Genomic DNA, 22,495 nt, shown 5'->3' with positions numbered 1-22,495 from the left:
GAGTACCAAGTGGATCTAAGGAAACCGAGGTGCCACTCATATTACTCGGAGTTTCCATTCATTGAGAAACTGAAGGATCTGATATGGGAGAAGCGCACCATTCTCTGTAATCCTATACCTACAGGAAGAGCCCTACTGAGAGTTGCCTGTACACAGCCAGGGCGGCTGCCATCTGGAGTGAACTGGATCGAGCCTTGTCCGTGCGCACTTCCTAAACTATGAAATTCTTTTGTCAATGCTTGCGCGAGTTTAAACTAGTCATCACTACAAATATGGCATGTTGTTTGGGGGGGGGGCGACTCTCATTGAAAAGAAAGGGAGGCGCTTTTCCCGCTTCCAAATTGCTAGTCTGGGCGCTACTGCGCGAGGGAAGTAAGGCAGCCAGCCGCCCCAGGACCAGCTAGGCCCTCCTCCTTTCCCGTTAGGCTGAGGGGATCGGGGCCGAGGAGGCTGCCTCGCCTCAGGGCACCCCTTCCCCGCAAGATCAGCCCAGGGAGCCTCCTCGCTTCGCCCCGCCTCTCCTCGCCAAGCCCTCCTCCGAGGCGGGCCCTGCGCCTGCGTAGTGAGCGGCGGAGGCCGGGCCGCTGCGGGCGGGTGGAGGAATGCGCGTTACAGTTAAATAGTGGGTACAGCGGCCGCAGGAGCGGCGAGTGGCGGCGCTTCAGGGGGCCGGATGAGGGCGGCTGACTGAGGCGGGCGGGCGGGGCGGCGAAGAGATAGCGCAGCGCTTCTTCCAGCAGCTCCGGGACAGAGGCGCCGGCGGGAAGGCGGCAGCGGGCCAGCAGTCGGAGCGTCTCCATGGCGCGGCGTGGACTCCTCCTGGGCGGCCGCGGCACCGGCAGCGCCTCCGCTCCTCGCGGCGCTCGGTGCCCCTGAGAGGAAAAGCGCGTCGTCGTCTCCTCCTCTTCCTCCCTCGCTCGCTCGCTCGCTCCCTCCCTCCCTTGACGACGGGACTCACTCTCGCCCCGCCGCCGCCGCCCCTCGGAGCGGGCCGGAGAGCGAAGCGGGAGAGCGCCGGGGCCTCAGCCGTCGCCGTGACTGGAATAGGCGCAGTGCCGGGGACCGGAGGAAGAGGCGGCGGCGGCGGCAGCATTATTATTTCTGCCTCTATGATGAAGTTCAAGCCCAACCAGACGCGGACCTACGACCGGGAGGGCTTCAAGAAGCGGGCGGCGTGCTTGTGCTTCCGCAGCGAGCGGGAGGACGAGGTGAAGGCGGTTTGGGGGGGGGTTGGGGTCGGGCCGCGTCTCCCTCTCCCGGCGGCGGCGATGGTGCCGCGCCCAGTTTCCGCCTCCCTGGCTGCCCACCCCGCCATCCCTTCCTTCCCGCTGACTGGGACCCCCTTTGTGTGCGGGGCTTGGCGGAGCAGGCCGGGCTTGCCGCCCTCTCGCGATCCTCGAGGGTTCCTGCCCCCTTTCCCCGTCCCTTCTCCGGGGCTGGGCTTTGGCGCGGGATGCGTGGTCGCCAGGGCGCAGAGACCCACTTTTCTTTCCACCACCCCCCCCTCCGAGGCAGGCCTAGTCGGAGGGGCCGAGGAGGGGGCCGAGCCCGCTTCTGTAAGGCAAGGGAGATGGGGCGACCCAAGGTCGGGTTATTTAGGTGACTTGGTTGTGGCTGGAACGTGGGGGGAGTGGAGCTGAAACTGCCGCCGGTCTTAAAACGTGGTGTGCTTTTGTGTGTGTGTGTGTGAGAGAGAGAGAGAGAGAGAGAGAGGGGTGGGGGTGAGGGAGGAAATAAAGCCGGCTGTTCTTTTAGCCCGCCAGTGGCTACTTAACAGAAATGAAAGGGTTGCACACTGTGCCTTGAGCATTGCGCATCTTTAATACATTTGACACTAGCCGGACAGATCTGGCTGCCTCCGAAAACAGCATGGCTTGAGTTCAATGACCTCTTCTGCCACAGCGGGGAGATCGAGTTGCTTTTGTGACTGTCAGTTTTTACAGACACCCCCCCTCCGCCCCCGCGCACACACAGAGCAGAGCAGACAGGTAGGCGGCACTAGTTCCTATTTATGCAACAACAATCTGCATAACCAGCTCCTGTACATGACTTTTCTTTTCTTTTTTTACTCTGTCTCTTTGTGATGCGTTCAGAGTAAATAGTTAATATCTGAGTAGTTGTCTACTGTTCAGTTGCTACCCAGGTAGCTCAGACATAGTGATGTGGTTTTGAAGCATGTTTATAATGACTCATTAGGGGTGACCACTTGAATAAAAGAGGGGATGGTGCACGTACACCATTTGAATGGCAATGCCCATCAACTTTGGGTGGCCCCCTCGAATATTGGGGGGCCTTGGCCCCTACGAGTTGGCTGCTATGTGGGTGATATTTAATACTAGACATGCTCAGAGTAGCCCCACTGAAATCAATGCATTTAAGTTACAACGGGTCTACTCTGATTGTGACTGATTGGATATCTCCCAGCGTGCTTGGATGAATGTGTGTTTCAAACCTGTTTGTAAGGCAAACAGCATGTATAAATCAGACATGCAGTTTCACTTTTGCAACAGGCTAAATGTGTATATTTCTGCATACAGTATAATAGAATCTAGTAAGACTGAATAGGCTTTGAAATGCCACACTACCTCTGGTTTCAAATATATGGATATTGAGATGGATATACATATGCATGAACAGTGATTTCTACTGTAGTTGTGATAGAGGTCTGCACTGAAAAACAAGGCTCACCCCCCTTGAAATCTACTTTTGCTACCTTCTAGCCATATATAGTTTTATAACAGCATTACATTTTGCTGTTTTTCTTGCACTTCAAAGTAAGATAGCAAATGTGACTGTGCATTAATGTAGCAGATGGTAAGTTAAAGGCAGTCAAGATTTTTTTATATTTTGGGGACATATCAAGCCATTACTAAGTCTTCTAGAGCCTCTTTAAATAATTTTTCAAATAACCTGGCTGTGCTGCTTCCTTTCTGTGTTGCTGTCCATAAGGATATGTGAGAGAACTGAAAATATGAGACTAATGTATATACATAATTATGTATATACATAATTGGAGTTAGTTACCATTTAGCTCGGTGATCTGTTTGAATAAGAATTGGGCTGCAGGTTAGTGTAGCTTTTCAGCTGCTTTTTCTCCAGTTTCTTGAAAGGGAGATTATGGTCTCATTTATCATTTTAAATTGGGCTGTTCACATAAAATGTAAGCAGCAGCTTTTTAAAAGCCAAGTATTATACTGTGGACCTTTATTGGAAAGTACAGAATATTATTGTTCTATCCTTTGATTATATCATTTACCAGAAAAAAATATTAAACATGCCCGAGAAGTACCAAGAGCCATTTGCCATCTTGAGAGGCAGTGTAGTTGTAGGGAGAAACTGTGAAGCATTCCTGACTTCATAATACAGTCTCTACAGATTTACCTTTGCCAACACTAGTACACAATGGTTCTGTCACACAACCTAGAGGCAGTTCTGCCAAAAGTAGGCTTGGCTGTATCAGCTGTTAGGAAAAAGCTTTCCATATTCTGTGATGCAATTATACAATTCCCTGGTACAGTTGGATCTTGCTTCTGGAAGTATATGCTAGATGGGAAGTACAACTGAGATATAGCATGATTAAAGCTGAAGTGGGTGGGGACTGCTAACATAGGGCAAAAAACCCAACCAAACAAAATGCATTTCAACCAGAAATATTGTGCCCTAGGCACAACTACTACTTTTAGCTATTTTGTCTAAAAAGTTATTTTTGTGTAAACTTCTGTAGAGCAGTCTAAGCTAGTACGAATAGTTTCTGTAATTGTATTGTTTGAAACTTCACATTGCTGTTCTGGGCTACTAACAATGTAATTGAATGAGTGCAAATTTAAAGCAAAAGTACTGCTTTAAGTCTGTTGGCACACCTGAATTGTTTTGCTAAATATTGCCAGTATATGCTTCCAATAGGCTTCTTGCACAGTATTGGGGCTGTAGAGGGAGCTCCAGCTATACTAAAAAGTGAGATACTCAGCATCTTTTAATTGTTATTTTAGGTTTAAGTAACATATATTCAGGTTAGACGCAGGTGGCGCTGTGGGTTAAAGCCTCAGCGCCTAGGGCTTGCCGATCGAAAGGTCGGCGGTTCGAATCCCTGTGGCGGGGTGCGCTCCCGCTGCTCGGTCCCAGCGCCTGCCAACCTAGCAGTTCGAAAGCACCTCCGGGTGCAAGTAGATAAATAGGGACCGCTTACCAGCGGGAAGGTAAACGGCGTTTCCGTGTGCGGCTCTGGCTCTGGCCAGAGCAGCGATGTCACGCTGGTCACGTGACCCGGAAGTGTCTCCGGACAGCGCTGGCCCCTGGCCTCTTAAGAGAGATGGGCGCACAACCCCAGAGTCTGTCAAGACTGGCCCGTACGGGCAAGGGTACCTTTACCTTTACCTTTAACATATATTCAAAGAATGAGACAGTAACTGTACTGTGGCAACTACTTGTCCTTAATGTTTAGCAGCTTTGGGTGAGTGGCTTGAGAGATCCACTGCTCAAAATTCCACAAACACATATGGACAAAAACTGTCCATTTTTGTGTGTGAACTAGTTGCCCTCTTGTGTGTACTGGGGTCCTCCAGTGGTGGAGATAAAACTTAATTTGTCAGAGTTTCAGCAATAGCAGTAGGTAATTTATGTCTCTTAGTATTATCTTGAAACAATCCTGGCTTATTCCTCTTTTTGCATTCTCAATAGGATATTGTGTTTCAGAAAATTCTGCAAGGAATTTCTGTTCATAATTCTTGTAAGACTCTTGGGTACAGTTTTGGTGTTTGCAAAGCAAGGAGTTTTACTAGTCATCATGAAAGCACAGAGATTGCAGGTGTTTCGGTAAGATGAAACTAAGTGTTCTGTTAACAAAGGACAAGATTTGCAGTAATCCTGTCTTTTACAAGTGCCTGTTACATGTTCATTTCTGTGTAACAGTTTATGCTTATATACTAGCATGCCGTTATACTGTCAGTTGGTAGAGACTGTTTGTGACTTTCAATTAGCCTCTGCAGGGTCTTAATTGCTTCCAGTAATGAAGAGAGAGTTGGCATCTCGGTACACTTGATACAATTCAAATAGCTTTTTTTTCCCCTTTTTTTTTTGAAGTGGGGCTTTTCTGGTCTGTAAGTTCTCTTGATGAAAGTTAGTCCTCGCACAGAAGTTGTAATGGCTAAAAATCTATTTCCTATATAATAAAAAAATGCTTAATATAGAAAAAGGAGTACTCACAACTTAACTCTCAGCTGAAATGGCACAAAACCATGTGGTAAGCTGGCAGCCTCTGAGGTTCTTCCTTCATATTTCAAGTTACAACATAGTACTCTTTATTGTCCAGAGGGAGAATGGTGCTGAAAAGTTGCCTTTTTCATTCCTGTCTACAAACATATGATAGCCAACATTGGTAAAAGCAGTGTAAATGACCTTTCTGCACTGTCCTTGCCTTGACTGAAAAAATGGAACATTTTGACGGTGGATACATGGAACTCGAAATAGTTTCTTAACATTTAGCTTACAAAGGTGAGTCTGTCAGTCACACAGTCCACTTTGGTTCAAGACCAGTCAGGTGGACTCTGGCTCAAGTGAATACCTAATGACTTGCACACTGAAACGAGTGAAAAAAATGTGTTTTGTGGGGGAGTAACCCTGCAGTCAGTCAGTTGCTTTGGCATCCTTGTTATAGTTACTGAAACCTCTCCAGCAACATTTAGTAGCTGCAGAAAGAACTTCTTGTTGGTCTGTCAGCTGCCCAGCAAAGTTAAGAGGGACTGCACTGTTCATAAGAGAGACCTGAACAGCCTTAAGCTACCAACGCTATTAGCTGTCTCTTTTCTAATTTCCTTCTTTAACGTCTTCCTTCACTTTAGGACTTTTTCTTGTTAGAAGTGAGCATGATCAGTGCAGACCTGCTAAATGTCAATAAACTAAAGACATGATTTTTGCCCTGGAGTAGTCACACTTTGTTTACTTATTTTTATGGGAAGTATGCATTGTGCCATCAAATCACTGTTCTTTAGAAAGGGTAAAACAGTGTCTCCAACTTCTTTCACGCAAAGGTGAGCTTTGTGTGTCAAAAGGCTTGCCTGCACATCTTCATAATTCTGCCAGCACCATTTTATTGGTATGTTCTTAATATTTAATTTAGTCTAGAATGCCATTTTTTCTCACACACCATATGTGTGTGTGTGTGTGTATAAATAAATAAATGTGCAGTAGAACATGTGATAGTATTTAAATACTGAGCAAGGAAATGACTCTTTCAGAACATTATCAGGCATGGGTGATGCTGCTTAGAATTTGCCTGGCTGGACAAGTTGGCTGCTCAAGAGAGAATGAAGCAAGGAATTGTTTGAGCACTCCAGAACTTTGGAGGAACATATTGTGGGATCTGCTGCTGGGAGTTGCCTCCCATTTTAAAACAATCTTGACAGTTGTGCAAGAAGTAGATTATATATTTTATGTTTTTGCTCTGTTGTGAGTTGTCTTGGGGGATTTTCATAGCCAAATTTGAGATTGAAATGCCTAAATAAACTAAAAAGCACTTTAGCACCCAAACAGAAATGTGCTTTCTCTTAGCTGTGTTATGCTTGCTAGTGTGAATGGAACACACCACTTTTTATGTGCATACATCCTGCTTCCACCCTGAGAAGTGTTCTTTGATGTAATCTGCATGCAGAATTGCCATGTTTGATTAGCACTAGGAACTATCAGTTTGGAAGAACCCAGTGCTGTGGCTGCTGTTTGCTCCCAAGCAATAGCAAACAGGTTTCTTGACATTTTCATTAAGCCTTGAAAGAAATCTGGAGTTTTGATAAAAGCATTGGGCGCATCAGCCAAGGTTGTTTGTTGATGCACAAGGTAGAATACAATAGATTGGTATCTGTTGAGTATGGCAAAAGAATGCAGGTGGACAGGAATAACGCTGTTCAATGCATCAGTACACATAGCACTATTCCTACTTTATTTCCTCTGGGCATACCTTCTTGCTTGTAAATCTAAGACTGGGGTGAGGAATTAGATCTGGATGGAGGGTCCAGATTTGACCCATCTTCTCTGAGGCATTTGACAGGTGGGCAGGGCACTGACCTGTCAACCCCTTGAGTCATAAGATGTCAGGTGAATCAAAGTTCAAACAGCAGCTCCAAAGGAAGATTTTTCTTTCACAGCCCTGGCTTGAATTCAAGCTGGGATTGCAAGCAAATACCTTCTAGGTGGGTGGAAATACTGGCTTTTATTGTCAAACACAGGCTTATCCCATAGATTACATAAGAGAGAACAGATCTCCACACCTGACATCTGGTGACTGACAGGTGAGCAAATGGCCTCTCATGCTTTATTCAGAGGTCTGGTGGGCCACAAGTCAGAGAGTCTCCAGCACTGTTCTAAGAACCAGTGATGGCACGTCGATGAGTTGGAAAATGTCTATAATAGGTCTCAGCACTATAAATAAGTGTCATGGTGAATGCGAATAGCCTTTGTGGAAATTTGTTGTGATTGGACCATACTTTTCTGGAGGGTAATCTTCCCAACTGTATTGATTTGTAGGAAAGCAAGACTATTGAGAGACTCCCAAATTATCCTGGATCAATCATGTTTATTTATCCTATATAAGAAAGTAAGGGGGATTATTCAGTTCTAACATCATTATGAATCTTGTATTATTTTTTTTAAATGAGTATATGATAGCATGGTATATTTATCTTGTAGAATTTGATCTGTATCTAATGAATCCGGCATGTGTTCTGAAACTCTTTGGATTACATTCAGTTTATTTAATATAAATACTTCAGTTGTAAACACATGCATTTTCTTCACTAATGCTAGGGTCCGTAATTCAAAACACTGTCATGTTATGATATGTCATGGCTCTGAATCTTATGTAATGGTACAAAGCCATGTATTTAAGCTTCAGACAGGACAAACAATGACTCCTTCCTCCCTGCACTAGTAACTGGGATCTCTGTTCAGGCCTGTGATCAATGTAAATGCTGATTGAAACAATTTCACTAAGCCGAGTGTTTTGAAACAGAAGAATAATGGTGTTCATAATTGTTGGTGGTTGCTCACATGACTATGGAAAACACTTAATTCCTTCACTGAAAGGAAATTGGTATCCTCAGTTCATAGCTAGAGCACAAAACATTCAAGATACCTAAAAACACACACAGCTAAAAACAGGTAAATGCATTTGAGTCACTGGGTTCTTCCACACTTCTACTTGTTCTGCCGCTTTCCCCCAGGAAAACAGCAATTGGGTTTTCTGCAGATTGCCTTTTGTCCACTTTAGTGCTAAAGGGTGGGTTTTCTGGGTGAAAGCAGCAGGCCAAAGCAGAGCCACCCAGACCTATGCCTAGAAAACACAGGGCAAGTGGAAGTGTGAAAGAGCCCTTAGCTATTCCATAAAAATTAAATCCAATTTAATATGCTTTCCGTCTTCCTTGTGGCGGCTACATTAGAAAGTGCAGGAGAATGCCTCTCATATTTATTTCTTGGCTTGGCTTTCCAACCAATGTAAACTTCATAAGACTAAAGTATGGAATCTAAACAATTAGTTGCTTTGAATTGTAAGAATTCAAGAAGCCTGTACAGATTTGTATTTGCTTTGTTGAATCACAGTCTAGCTTCCTTGTGTTTAATATAATAGGAAAGGTAATGGCTCTGCATCTAAACCCTTGCATTTTACTGTAGAATGTGTGGCTGAAACTGCCCTCAGCGCTAGGATGGAAGCAATCCTTTGTGGGCTGCTAGTGAGGCTGGTCATGACACACTTTTTCTTAATAAAAAGTAACCCACTGAGTTCAGTTGAAAGCACAAGAATGTGCACAAAAGTGCACATGGAAAGTATTAGGTTTCTTCAACCTGTGTGCGCATTAACACACTGGTGCATACACAGATTTTCATGTCCAGAATGGGCTTTGGACTTCCACTGTAGACACAGAGGAATTGGGTATCTAATGCAGTCTGTATTGGCCTGAATAAGTTGTCATCTTGGTCTGGGTTTCTCCAAGAACATTATCTTGCTGTTCTGAATTGGGTTCTGCTTCCATTGTTACTGTCCTTCTACTTATTAAAACATTTGCAGTCGTGTCTGAAATGCTTTGAATAGACAGCTATTTTATTTTTTGGATAACTTAATTGGGTCATATTTTATTAAAACTGACAGTCTTGCAGTAAGTTGACTGTGAACCAAATATGAAAACATCCAGGAAAGCATACTCAAAACTTGACATATTCTCTGATTTTAATATGTACCATATTTTTCGCACAATAGGACGCACCTTGTTTTAGAGGGGGGAGAACAAGGAAAAAAAATTCTCTGCCCAGCGCCCCTTCAGCGAAGCGGCAGGAGGCGCTGCGCAGAGAGGGGGAGAATTTCCCCCCTCTTGTTTTCCCGCTCTAAAACAAGGTGCCGTTCAGGCGGCTACCTTGGAAGCCTGGAGAGCTTCAGGCTTCAGGTTCCTTTCGACCTGCTCTTTGGGGCTGGCGGGGGAAGCCCACCACCAGCCCCAAAGAGCAGGTCAGGGAGCAGCGGAAAGGCGCAGCGGAGAGGCTGCTGCCATAGTCGCGCGTCACCTCTCCAGCTGGGAGAGGGTCGCGGGGCTATGGCTTCTTTAGCCCCTCACGCGCTCTCCCAGCTGGAGAGGTGGCGCGTGGCTCTAGAGGCTCCTGCCATAGTCGCGCATCACCTCTCCAGCTGGGAGAGGGTCACGGGGTATGGCTTCTTTAGCCCTGCGCGTGCTCTCCCAGCTGGAGAGGTGACGCGCGGCCATAGAGGCTCCTGCCATAGCCGCGCGTCACCTCTCCAGCCGGGAGAGGGTCGCGGGGCTATGGCGTCTTCGCTGCATAGGACGCACACATTTCCTCTTCATTTTTGAAGAGGCAAAAGTGCGTCCTATAGAGCGAAAAATACGGTATATAAAAGTTTGATGCAAGGGAAGGAGCGCAGAATTCTTGAACTTTATAGCCTGTCACCCAAGCTTGGATCTGTTAACATATATTTGATATTGTTGGCTGCCTTGAGTACCATTTGGTGGACATCTTAAACATTTTGTTAACTTCACAAAATATCAGTCTGGTTTCATGAAGTCTCACTGAGTTTTAATTCACACAATCATAAGAAAATCTTTTTCTTTGCAGGTTCTTTTAGTAAGTAGCAGCCGGTACCCAGACCAGTGGATTGTTCCAGGTGGAGGAATGGAACCAGAAGAGGAACCTGGTGGTGCTGCTGTCAGAGAAGTCTATGAAGAGGTAAAGAATTTAAAACTCTCAGCTTGAAATGCTGTATGGATATGCATTCTCTGAATTTTAACAGATGACTCATTTAAGCAAACTTAACTGAGAGCCACATAGACAAGGGCTACTCCCCTCCTAGGACAGGCATGTGGCAGACCTGTTATAAATGACAGTAGCCATCCGCATGGCTGTTCTCGTGTTCATGAGATGCTGGCTATAAAGATAATAGCTTACTGAAAGAATTGAATCGTTCCTAATTTAAATGAAACACTTTCCACCAGATGCCTATCAGCTGGGTCTGCCAAACACTTGAGACCACACAGGACTCTTCTGCTTTATTGCATGGTTAGAGTTGTTTTCCAGGCTACAGTTTCTTCTAATCTTAATAATTCCACAGCCATCAGACATTTGTGTGTTGGTACAGGAGAGGCAGCCCTTAAGTTGTGGAATTCCCTCCCCACAGAGGAGGGACACCTTCATTATATGTGTCTGACACCTTCCTTACATAGTTCCTGTTGTTTGCTTGAAGAGGCCCCTCTTCACTCTGGCCTTTGAGTTAGATATTTATAGGACTCACCCTATTCTTCTGCCTGTAATTTATTTTAAACTGTTCTTAAAAATGCATTTCTAAATTGCTGTGAACCTCCTTGTAATCTTATGGCAGGTAGTGAATCAAATAAACTGAAATTTCCAGGCTGTGCTACTTAAGAAGCACTTATCACAGAATGAAATATTCTTTGTTTGAATGTATTGATAATCTTAGAAGTTTTAAATCTCAGCTAGGAAATAGTTTACAGTATGTGCTGAACACCTCTAAGAGATGTTTGAGGCCCAATCCGGAAAGAGAGGAGCGCTAAATCATCTGCATTCATCAAGTTGCAGATATTTCTGTTCCTAATTACCAGAGTGGGGGAGTTTGCATTGGCTAAATATAGCCCCAAATCATTAATATAAAAGTTTTTAAAAAGTGGGAGCCAGAATGGAACTAGCTACATTATTTAAGTATGCTAAATTCCTACACACTTTTTGCTTTATTACTCACATGCTTCCTAACTGTAAACTCTGTAAAAGAAAGAAAAGCAGATGCTCTGTTAGAAGCTTCTCAAATTTAGTTGTGTGTCTGAAAAAAATTGGTAATCAGAAAAATGTGCTCCCTGCTTCTTAGCTTTCAGGAAAACTAAAGAGACTCTGGCTAGGGCACAGATTTAATAGATCATGAAACCATTATTGGACATGCTAGTAAATTAAACATTGGTTTCGAATATTGTAATGAATCTGTAAGAACGATTGCTTGTGGGGAACATATCTGATTATCTTTATTCCTTGCAGGCTGGAGTAAAGGGAAAACTAGGCAGATTGCTGGGAATATTTGAGGTGAGCTGTTTAAAAATATATATTCTGTGATGTACATGCTGTGAAATGTAGTTTGCATTTCTAATACGGAAGGGGTAGAATCTTGGAAAACAGGTATTTTAATTAAGGACTGATAATTTGAATACCTTCTACACCATATATAAATAATATTGACATTCATGTACAAAATATTTATAAGTAGGGAAGATATTAAAAGGAGCTGATTCAGTAAATTGTGCTGATTGTGATGGGGACACTATCCAGTACCTGCATAATGGGTGAAAATATAGTAGAATAAGAATTGTCTCTAGGATCCCATTTTTGCTGGTCTGCAAAGTGACTGACCTAATGAATGCAACAAAGATTTGAAAGGAAATGTGATTAGGATTGGGGTGTTTGTATAGTTCTAGTTTTCAAGCAGTGAACAGAGAATATTAGTTTAACTCCTGGATAGATGCTGTAATTCACAGTACCTAATGAAATATGTGCAGATAGAAAAAGTGGAGCCCTGTTTCTAACATCAAAGTTCATGATGATGATGATCACGATGATTTTGTACCCCCACCTCATCTGACTGGGTTGCCCCAGCCACTGTGGATGGCTTCCAACAGAATATACAAAAACACAACAGAACATCGCATATTAAAAGCTTCCTGGTGCAGGGATGCCTTCAGATGTCTATGAAATGTCATAGAATTATTTATCTCTTTGACATCTGATGGGAGGGTGTTCCACGGGGTGGGGCTACTGAGAAGGCCTTCTGCCTGGTTCCTGGTAACTTCACTTTCCACAATGAGAGAGCTGCCAGAAGGGCTTCTTCAGAGTACAGGCTGAACAATGGGGGCATAGATGCTTCTTCACGTATACAGGTCTGAAGCCATTTAGGACTTTAAAGGTCAATACCAACACTTTGAATTGTGCTCAAAAACGTACTGGGAGCCAATGTAGATGTTTTAGGACTGGTGTTGTGGTCCTGGTGGCTGCTCCCAGTCACCAGTCTAGCAACCACATTCTGGGTTAATTGTAGTTTCTGAGTCACCTTCAAAGGTACAGTGTATTGCAGTAATCCAAATAGGAAATAACCAGACCATGTCTCACTCTGGTGAGACATTGTGCAGGAAGGCAGGGTCTCAGCTGGAGTACCAGATGCAGTTGGTAGACAGGTTCCCTGGACACAGAATTGACCTGCGGTCCGTGGACAGCTGTAAGTCCAAAATGACCGCCAGGCTGTGTACCTGGTCCTTCAGGGGCACAGTTACCCCATTCAGGACTAGGGAGTCCCCCAGAAACAGTACTTCCGTCTTGTCAGGATTCAAGCTCAATCTGTTAACTGCCATCCATCCTCCAACTGCCTCCAGACACTCACACATGCCTCAACTGGCTCCAATTTAAATGAGAGGTAAAGCTTTGCCAAAAGAACTCATAGCTGCCTCTTAGAAGACTGACATGTTTCTGTACTGCTACCAACAGTATACGTTTGCTTTTCACTTGTTTTTCCATTGGCTTTTAAAAAAAAAAACAGTTCTAATTTACATTTTCCTCCCCATTTAAACTATTGAATTTGTATATGTTCCATTGTATTTTTAAATGATCTTGTTGCAGTGTTTGAATTTTATGCACCTTGAGGGCTATATTATAGTGGAAAGATAGTATATAAGTGATTCTAAGTAAATAGCTATCTAATGTTGCAAGTGTGAATTAATATGTCTGTTCTCTCTTCTTCCTACTGAAGCAGAATCAAGACCGGAAACATAGGACTTATGTTTATGTTCTTACAGTGACTGAAATCCTGGAAGACTGGGAGGATTCGGTTAATATAGGCAAGACATTTTCAACCCTGCATGTGCTAAGTGTGTAATGCAGTATCAGAACCATGCTATTTTTAGGACAGCTTTCACACAACTGGTGTTCAAGAAGCATGATGCTGCAAGTTATTAAAGTTAGAGGTGTACTAAAAAGGTTCAAAGGATAACTCAAGAGCAGCCAGCACCGTTTTATTTTATCACTAATTGGCCACTGCTCTAATAGCATTAATAAAATAATTTATGGAAGTAGATAAATGTTGTGTTTGATTCCAGTTTGACACTCCATGGCATGCTGTTTTTACGAATACTTTAAACTACTAATTGGTTGAAAGAACTTGGGATAATGAGTAATATTCAGAATGCCATATACTTCTAATGAATCAGAACAGGGTAAGATAGTAGATAAAAAGCAGGCTATTTGCTTGTTGGCAAGGGAACAGATGGACAAACTAACTTTCATGTTAATTTGCACATAATTAACATAATACATTAATAAAAGTAGACACCAGCCTGTTAGTCTCACAGTGAACCATTCAGCCAACTGTGGTAATTAGAAGCCTTTATTTATAGCTCCAAATGTTCATGATCCTTATTCAGCACCTAACATCATAAGACCAACTTAGGAATTTTATGAACAGAGTTGAAGATCTTGGCTGTCTGTAGTTAATACCCTTGTTTTTCACAATTCTGCTTGCCGCTACTAAGTGCCCTTAAATAGTGGGTGGATCTCTGGGGGGATTCTTTAGAATGTTTCAGCCACATTTGCCAACTTTAAGTTGACAGATTGTAAGGTTCAAAATGTCCACTATTTGAAACATTTATTCTTTTCATGTTGTAGGAAGGAAAAGAGAGTGGTTTAAAGTTGAAGATGCAATCAAGGTCCTTCAGTGTCACAAGCCAGTACATGCAGAGTACTTGGAAAAATTGAAACTGGGATGTTCACCAACCAATGGAAATTCTGTGGTTTCTTCCCATCCTGATAACAACTCTCTATATGTTACTCCTGCACAGACTTCTGGGTTGCCCTCAACTGTAAGATAAAATTCAGCTACTTTTTTGTTCACCATCACAAGGGGAGATGTGTTAGTGGTCATGTGCTATGTGTATAGTCATTTAAATTGAGTGTGTGAACACTTTATGTTCAGACATATACATTCTTTCTTTCTTTTTTAGCAATGTTTAATATTTCAACAAACCAAAGCCATACAGGGAATTCTTAAAGATGCCTTAAATGGTCCTCTTTGTGGCTTTTTAAAACCTGAATAAAAAAAAAAACAGGAGTGAATTTGTAATTTGGCATTTGAGTCTGGCTTAATTTTGTTAAATTTCCTAAAAATCAAAAAATGCTGTTTTGGGGAAACTGTTTTTAATTTAGTCATCCTTATTTCCCTAAGTACAAAATTTGTTGGACAAGTTAAAAGGCAGCAGAAACCAACAAAGAAGTGCCTTCTATGTCAAGAAGTGTCCTCCCCAAATATTTCACTTACAAATCCTAACCAGAGTAGTGCCAGCTTGTCTGCCTCTGCCAATCCTCCACACTGCTCTTGCTTACAATTATTAGCCAAACAGGCAGATTCGAGAAAAATGCTAACATGCCAACCCCTTAACCTGCTTGCTCTCCTCTTGCCAAAGTCAGCCTTGGCTTTCTTTGCTATTCCAGCAGGTGTTGATTCACTACTGGGGACCATCCCAGCTTCTTCCAGCCAGTTTCCAAAACACATGATTTGGATCACTATTGGGAAGATAACTGTCCTGAGCTTTAAGGAAAAAAAGCAGACTAAATGGGGTTCTAATCCTGTTTTAATGCTTGCAACTAAAATATGGCTATAGAGATTCTCTAAATTATATGAAGTCTAATTTCAGAAATCTCTAAAAGCATTTACTGTACGCTGAACTTTCCCTTGATCCCTCAAGTCATTACTGTGGTTGAGGTAAAGAACTACCTCTATTATGAAACTGTCTCTTCTCATTCTTTCTATTTAACATAAACCCACTGTAAATAATCCAGCTGGTGTATAGTGTAAAGTGGAAAGAAAAGGTAATGTAAATACTCTGTTGCTCACACCAGTAGGTTGCTACGTAGGACTTCTGTGTCTTAATAGCTATGTAACCAGCAGAAACTTTAATAGCTCACTCACTGAATCTTCACCTAGTGAGTTCCTGCTCATCACATAACAGATAAAGGCACAGGAATCCTGTCTGAGAAAAAGGTGGCAAACTTACACACTAACTTCCAATACATTGGGTAAAAATGCTGCTATAAATTAACCCACGTGCTGTTACAATTTTTAAGGAAAATATTGGTGCCATATGCTTTCCTTCTAGAAACATGTGGGAATCACACATAGTGCCATAGAAATGCATTTAAGCAAGGAACATCAGTAAGAGGTTTGGTTGTGAGTGTTGCTTCAAGAGCCATAAGTAAGTACTATTAACTGGAGATGGACTTGCAACATCTTGCTCAGGTTAGAACTTCCAGGAGTTACTGGCTTCAGAGAATCTGAGTTGGAGCTGTAGATGTCATCAGTTTTGTGCTTGAAGAGCCTTACTTTCCATATTCTGATTCAGATGGTCAAAAGAACATTCATAGTAGACTGGTGGCAGACCCATCAATGTGAAACTTTGTACACTAATCGGATTAAGGAAATGGCTAGTTAACAAGTATGCATTTTTCCTGATTCCTAAGTCAGCACTTCAACCCCACACTCTTATTCAGTTATCACTAACCACATGATGATGATAATATAAGAAATGTCTCTTGTTCATCACAGTGATGGAAGTAAGAGCAATTTTAATTAGTTTTTGGTTACTATAACTGCTTTCATCTCAACTTTTGCTTTTGGAACATAAAACCAAGCCAAGCATAGAGAAGCTATATATTGGTAATGCATGAATACTTTGGTTTCTAACATTTATGTGTTATGTAAAAATGTACAGTTGTCAGTGCTAACCAAATCAAAGGTGATGGCTTATAAATACTCCAGGCTGCTGTGCCACATACAGTTTTAAATATATTGGTGTACAGATCTCTTCTGCCTATGCAACTTCAGATAAAGCCCCTTATTCATACTGACTTCTAAAGTCTGTCTTGCAACATAGCACTGGAATGACAAGAGGTCCACTGTATTATTTAGCTGCCATTGTTGCATTTTCACTTATAGACAAGTGAACACAGAAATATTGTCTATTTCTGTCATTTGGAAGAACAGACCGGACAGCATGAATGTGTCAAATAACAGCTAAGACCTCTTCTGTCAAGATTAAACCATAGTCAAATAACTCCAATAAGGAGTTCAGGGTTGACATTAAAATGCTGAGGGATTAGTATATAGTGAAGCATTCTTGTGGAACTAGGCCAGTGTTCCCCCTAAGTGACCTTTGAACCTGTAGCTGGCTTCACAAGGCAGGGAAATAAAAGTTGACTAGGACCAGATTCCACAGGGCAGTCCATGTCTTCAGTATCTTAAGACATGGTTTGCAAAGTCAGAAGGTCATTACCAGAGAAGTATAGGCAGGTCTTGACTTAATACAGTGGGAGTTTGTTACAGTGAATAGTTAATTGGGAACATGCCATACCAACATTGCAAGAGTATTTATGTAGGTTATAGAGGCTATTAAAAGTAAAAATATCATCCTGAGTGCTTATTGCAGACTAACCAGGGCTACTGTCAAAATGTTGGAACAAATGCTCAACATGCTTCTGAGAAGTAAAACATTTGAAGGAAAACTACAAGTTAAGTTGTAAACATTTTGAGCTGTGTGCATGGCTTTCTTTTAAAGATTGATGTAAGAATTTTGACTTTTTATATCTGAAATGATCCTCCAAAATAAAAAAAAAATTGAAACACAATCTGCAAAGACTGTAGCTTCTTTATGTAGCAATAAAATTCAGATTTAAGTATTGGGAACAGTGGTCTCCAACTCAACATGTGTTTTGAGAGTGGCTCATTCAAATCAAGTGTATTGCAAAGTCTGTAGTAGAAAACAGTGTTGGAAAACTTAAAAAACATGAGTGACTTTCACCTCCTTCTGTGGCCTGGAAGTTTTTCTGTGCTTGTAGTTGAGGGCAGGGACCACATCTTAGTGGTACACAACATGCTTTGCACCCCAAGAACCCCATGGCATTCAGTGGGATTTACTTTCAGATAAACCTATACAGAATTGCTGCCTATTGCCTGTATGCCCAAGCTACTCAAGAAGAAATGCTCTTGCTTGCCTCCCATGTCCCTGACTGTTGTTTCATTTTGTGGATGTGTCCACAAACTTGAGAATTTTGCTTACAAATATTGCTTCGTGGTTAGGCTCACTTCCTGCTTCTCACACCCATTTCTGACATCAGCTACATGCTATAAACTCTCAAGTGACCTGCAGTGATGTCACGTGGAAATGCTATACTTGTTCTTGTACCTGAAGGGGCAGTTATTTCAGGCCCCCATCTCTTTGCTCCTGGTCTACTTTAACCCTACCCGCTGCACTTGCTGGGTATGAGGCTATCCCTTTCAGAACAATGAACACTCCACTAGGGGGAGAAGGGCTCGATCTTCATTGAAATGGCAAACTTCTACCTGGGGTTTGAGCAATTTAGTAACTTCTCCCCACCTCCTGCTCTCGCTTCTCTGCTCTGCTTCCTCTGACATGTTAGGATGCACAACAGCATGTTATTGTCTATCCCAAATGCGTCTGTTCAGTGATCCAGCCAGTGTGGAAGCAAAGCCTTGTATAAGTCTGGACCACACTTTACCTTGTAGCACTATGCATGGCTCACAGAGAATGCCTCCCCACCCCCTTCTCTACACTCCTGATACATTACCTCATTCTGCTAAATCTGCAGTTAGCAGATTTAAAGAACAAGGACTGCTTAGCAGCTCTGAACAAGCATGTTATCCAGTAAAGGGGGAGGGGTTAATAACAAATATGTTTAAACCACGGCATGGATGCCCACCCCACATACTCCTCTCAAGGACATTCCCACATCTCCCAATTAATACATTCAGCATTCCACTGAACTTTCCCCCTCCTGTGTGAAAGGAAACAATGGAGAAAAGCAAGTATCTGCAACTGCACAGCAGAAGTGTGCTTGGCCCCTTATGTGAGCCTGTAACTTTCCCTCACTAGGCAATGAGTTGAGTTACTCTACAATTTTAATCTCCCACAGGTACTGGGAGTCCACTGAGACAATAAGGTGAGTGTATATTTGTCTTTTAATTTATAAACAATTTCTATATACTCATGTCACTCCTAAGACATTTGACCAGCAACGTTGCTGTTAAATGGAATAGTTTCACAATCCAGTCACAATACCAGAAAATAGAGCTTCTGTTCTTCTGGATAGGGTTGTACTAAACCTGAAGGACCAAGGGGTGATCCTGGCTCAAGCTTTGCCAGTAGAGACTGAGGTGGCCAACTTCAGTTGGTATGTCAGCTATGACCCTATCTGAACAGCTACCCATGCTTTGGTAACCTTCAAAATTAAATGACTATTATACTTGAGCTTCAGCTTTAAAAATAATCGGGAAACTTACAGAGTTTAGAACACAGCTGTGAAAGATTGCGAAGACTGAGCAGTATGCACATTAACCGTTGTGCAAGAGCACTAGCTCTGGGTTTATTTGCAAGTCCAAGTTTTGACTTTAAAAAAAGCTTTTACATTATGGCTTGCAACCTGGTAGGGCTAATCTGCTGCTCTCCACTTATTACTTGACTCCAACTTCCATTGGCTGTATCCTGCATAGTCAATAGGGACTCCCAAGATCTAGTAGGCTCTCCATTTTCCTGAATCTTAATGCACCAAACAAATCCTTTCTTAGAGACCTTCTGTACTCCCAACACATGACGTGCAGCAGATGGCTATAGGGAAAGAGGCACTTTCCCATCATGCCAACTTTGGAATGCTGTCCCCCCAGCGCCTCAGCTGGCACCCACTCTGGTGGATTTCTGTTACAAAGCAAAGAACTTCGTGGGGTCTCAGGATTTGTTATTGTTCAGCTTAAATTTATGTACTTTTTTGAGGTAACTTTAATTTTGCACTTCTAGCTTGCATTTCTGTATTTGTACTTAGGTGCACTTGATTTTAAACTTTGCTGATGGCACAATAGAAGTATCCTAAACAAAATAGGGGAACATTTTTGGGCCACTAAAACTTCAATATGAACCAGTGTGCTTTCTGAAAAGGATAGGACTTCTTTCTTGTCACATGGAAAGTTTTTCTCGCGAGGGGAGAGCTTATTTGGTAACTTGCTTTTCCCCCCCATTGTACAAATATGCTTGAAAATTTACTGTGCGAATACCAATCTTTAAAATGAGAAGCTCACTGTATAATGAATAATCACTCTTCCTTTTATTCAGTGTCATAACATTACAGTCAGAAGATGTTAAACAGAACCTATCAGGCATTTAAAAAATAATCCTGAACATAGGAGGAATGTACATTACACTCAGATATACATGATTTCTAACCGTATTAGACCTGAAGATTTTACAGTAACCATAATTTGCTGGGCATATGCTTCATTTAAAAGCATAACATCCACATTATTTTAGGCCATAATTACACTTGATATTCAGTATGTTTACTCTTGTAAAACTACCCATGCAAAGCATGGATTTATTTGTCACTGGGGTCTTCCTTCTTTCAAGAACACACACAAGAACTATATTTTTATCAGCTAAAGGAAAAAGATTTATCGTGAACATGGTTTTGATTTAAGCCAAGGCTTCATACATCAGTACACACGCCAGATAACTGGCCTGAATATTTATTAGCACCAAGATTAATATGAAACACCTGTACTGTAATTCAGTAAAGGAACCCCATCTTTCTACCTAGCCCTATCATAAAGCAAACATACGTAAATAATTCTACTTGGTTTATTAGTATCATACAGTGGGACAATTCCAACCAGCTGAGATGTACCGAACAAGATGACCTATTTATTGTTGATAGTCTTTTTAGAACTCCTTTACAGATAAAAGTTGTTAGTTCAATCAAACACAGATTCAAGTACCTTCAGTGACTCTTCAGCCACATTCCTTGACCTTTTTTTTTTTTTAGGGATAAAAGTCTAGTTCATAATGTTTACACTTCATTGGGAGAAAGATTCAGGTGGAAAATGGAAATTCAAAACCAACCCATGTAGTTACTTTAATTACTGCTCTCAACATTTAGAGCCAGAACACAGAACTTAACTGCAGTCCTAAAGGAATGCCGAAACTCCCAAGTTTTGGCACAAGAGCTGTTTTTCAATGCACACATGGAAAAAATATAGTATGCCTAGTTTACAAATGCATATACATCTGCTTTGCACCAACTCCCTATTTTAAACTTAGTAATATTTCAACACAAGGTGTTTCAACACAGTTCCATGGGCAACTGATGAGAAATCCTCAAATTTGAGTGTACACACCTCTCTAGTGCACAGCATAGATTCAACAGTTATTTGTACACATTTAAAGACATTTACCACATATGCAGGGCTGGAAAGGACACAGTCCAAAGTTAAGCGCCTCCCATGCCCATTTATTTCAATAGGAGAAATATAGCATGTGTTCAAAGCTACAATCCTATGTGCACTCATGCAGAATTGAATTCAGTGGGATTTACAGCAAATAAAAATATTTAGGATTAAGCTGTAACCCACTGAAATTTGTATAGCTCTTGCTAAATTATGCCCTATGTTTGAACATTAATTAACATTCCAACCGTATAGTACTTGACTTCAGCTACTGTGTACCATTTTTAACAGGTTTTATGGTATTTTTTCCATTGGTTTTATTCCAGAGTGTGACATACAGAGAGCCAGAGCTTACGCTGTCTGGTCTTTTTAAAAATAATATCATGGTAGCAGCATTTTAAAGCCATTTGCTATGCAGGTATTCAAGTTTCTTTCTTTAAAAAACTACTACAACTGCAAACATAAGCATTTTTTTCAATATAACTTTTATTAAACTGAGTGGGACTTGTTTTTGAGTAGTCAGAGATTATATCACTATGCATGTGGTTATGTTCATACTAGTCATTGACATATGAGAACTTAAACGCTCGTCAAGTGTTAGAGAAGAATAACACAATCAGTTCTCTACTATGGCAGACAGTGGTGCTATTCATTGGTAGTTGACAAGGACTAGCTAGAAGCCCAGAAACAATCTAAAAAAGAATTTCAACTAGAAACAATTTTTGAGATGGTCTCTCTCTCCTGTTGAAGCAGATTATCAGCCTTTTATCATGCTATAATGTAGTCAACTCTGACAATACCATCAGTAAAAGCATTTTTGTCTGTTGAAAATGTGATTTTAATAGATATTCTTTATCTTACATAAGAGCACAATACATACACCACATTCTATAGAAACCCCAGATGATGCTAGAATAGGTATGATGGGCAGAAAATTATGGACCTCAATACTGTTTCCCCCCACCCCCCAAACTGCAAGACAGACATTACCCATGCCAAGCTGGCATTACACTGGCCACATGGAAAGCAGAGATATCAGAAAGGTGGTCAAGGCAAAGAAGTAGGGTAAGAAAAGAAAAGAAAATTTAAGAAATACAGAAGGTAGAAGTTGGGATCAAAATATGCTCCCATGAGTTATTTACATTTTTGCGTTATATCTTAAGAAATAAGAAGTTTCCATCTTCAAATGAAGAAATGGGTCAAGAAAGTAGTAGCTTAAAGACTGCAGGTACAGCCAGAGCTAAGAAGCCTAATTGTAAATACCTTAGCAACCAATTGACCTGCACTGTTAACATCTCATTTTATGCAGAGGATTTATTTGTTTATTTTAAAGATCCAAGTTATTTTAAAATGTATTCTGATACTGGATAATACGTAGCACAAGACAGACAAGGTACACATACACCCAAAATTACTGTTTGTTTTGCGAGCTTCCTGCTTCAGTGGTACTTAACTTTGCAAGTACAAACACATTAATGATGCATCTAACCGACTCTGATAACAATTACATTTATCAGAGGCTTTTTAAAAACAAAAGAAATATTATGAACACTAATGTGGCATGGCCTATGAATACAGGTCGAGAGGGGGGAATCCAATATTTCACTACAGCTGTTAGGTTGATGAAAATCAAAGTGTTCTAATCTGGCTTCATTAAAAAAAAATGATTGTCACAATTGAAAA

General features: G+C 41.7%; 1 protein-coding gene across 2 annotated transcripts; it reads left to right on the top strand.

Annotated features, from left to right (window-relative positions):
* Positions 1-580: 580 nt before the first annotated feature.
* On the top strand, positions 581-17,211 carry NUDT4 (nudix hydrolase 4). Of its 2 annotated transcripts, none has more exons than XM_079993486.1 (5): positions 581-1,208; positions 10,108-10,218; positions 11,533-11,577; positions 13,289-13,376; positions 14,200-17,211. In XM_079993486.1, the coding sequence occupies exons 1-5, from the start codon at positions 1,110-1,112 to the stop codon at positions 14,400-14,402; spliced, it is 546 nt and encodes a 181-aa protein (XP_079849612.1). In that variant the 5' UTR covers positions 581-1,109; the 3' UTR covers positions 14,403-17,211. The 2 variants fall into 2 exon arrangements, with proteins under 2 accessions (XP_079849612.1, XP_079849613.1); XM_079993487.1 differs by having other exon boundaries at positions 584-1,208; positions 13,292-13,376.
* The last annotated feature ends 5,284 nt before the right edge of the window (positions 17,212-22,495 follow it).

Source organism: Podarcis cretensis, assembly GCF_951804945.1.
Source record: "Podarcis cretensis genome assembly, chromosome: 10".
NCBI lineage: Eukaryota > Metazoa > Chordata > Lepidosauria > Squamata > Lacertidae > Podarcis > Podarcis cretensis.
The sequence above is the reverse complement of the archived record's forward strand: the minus strand, read 5'-3'. Positions and strand labels throughout refer to the sequence as shown.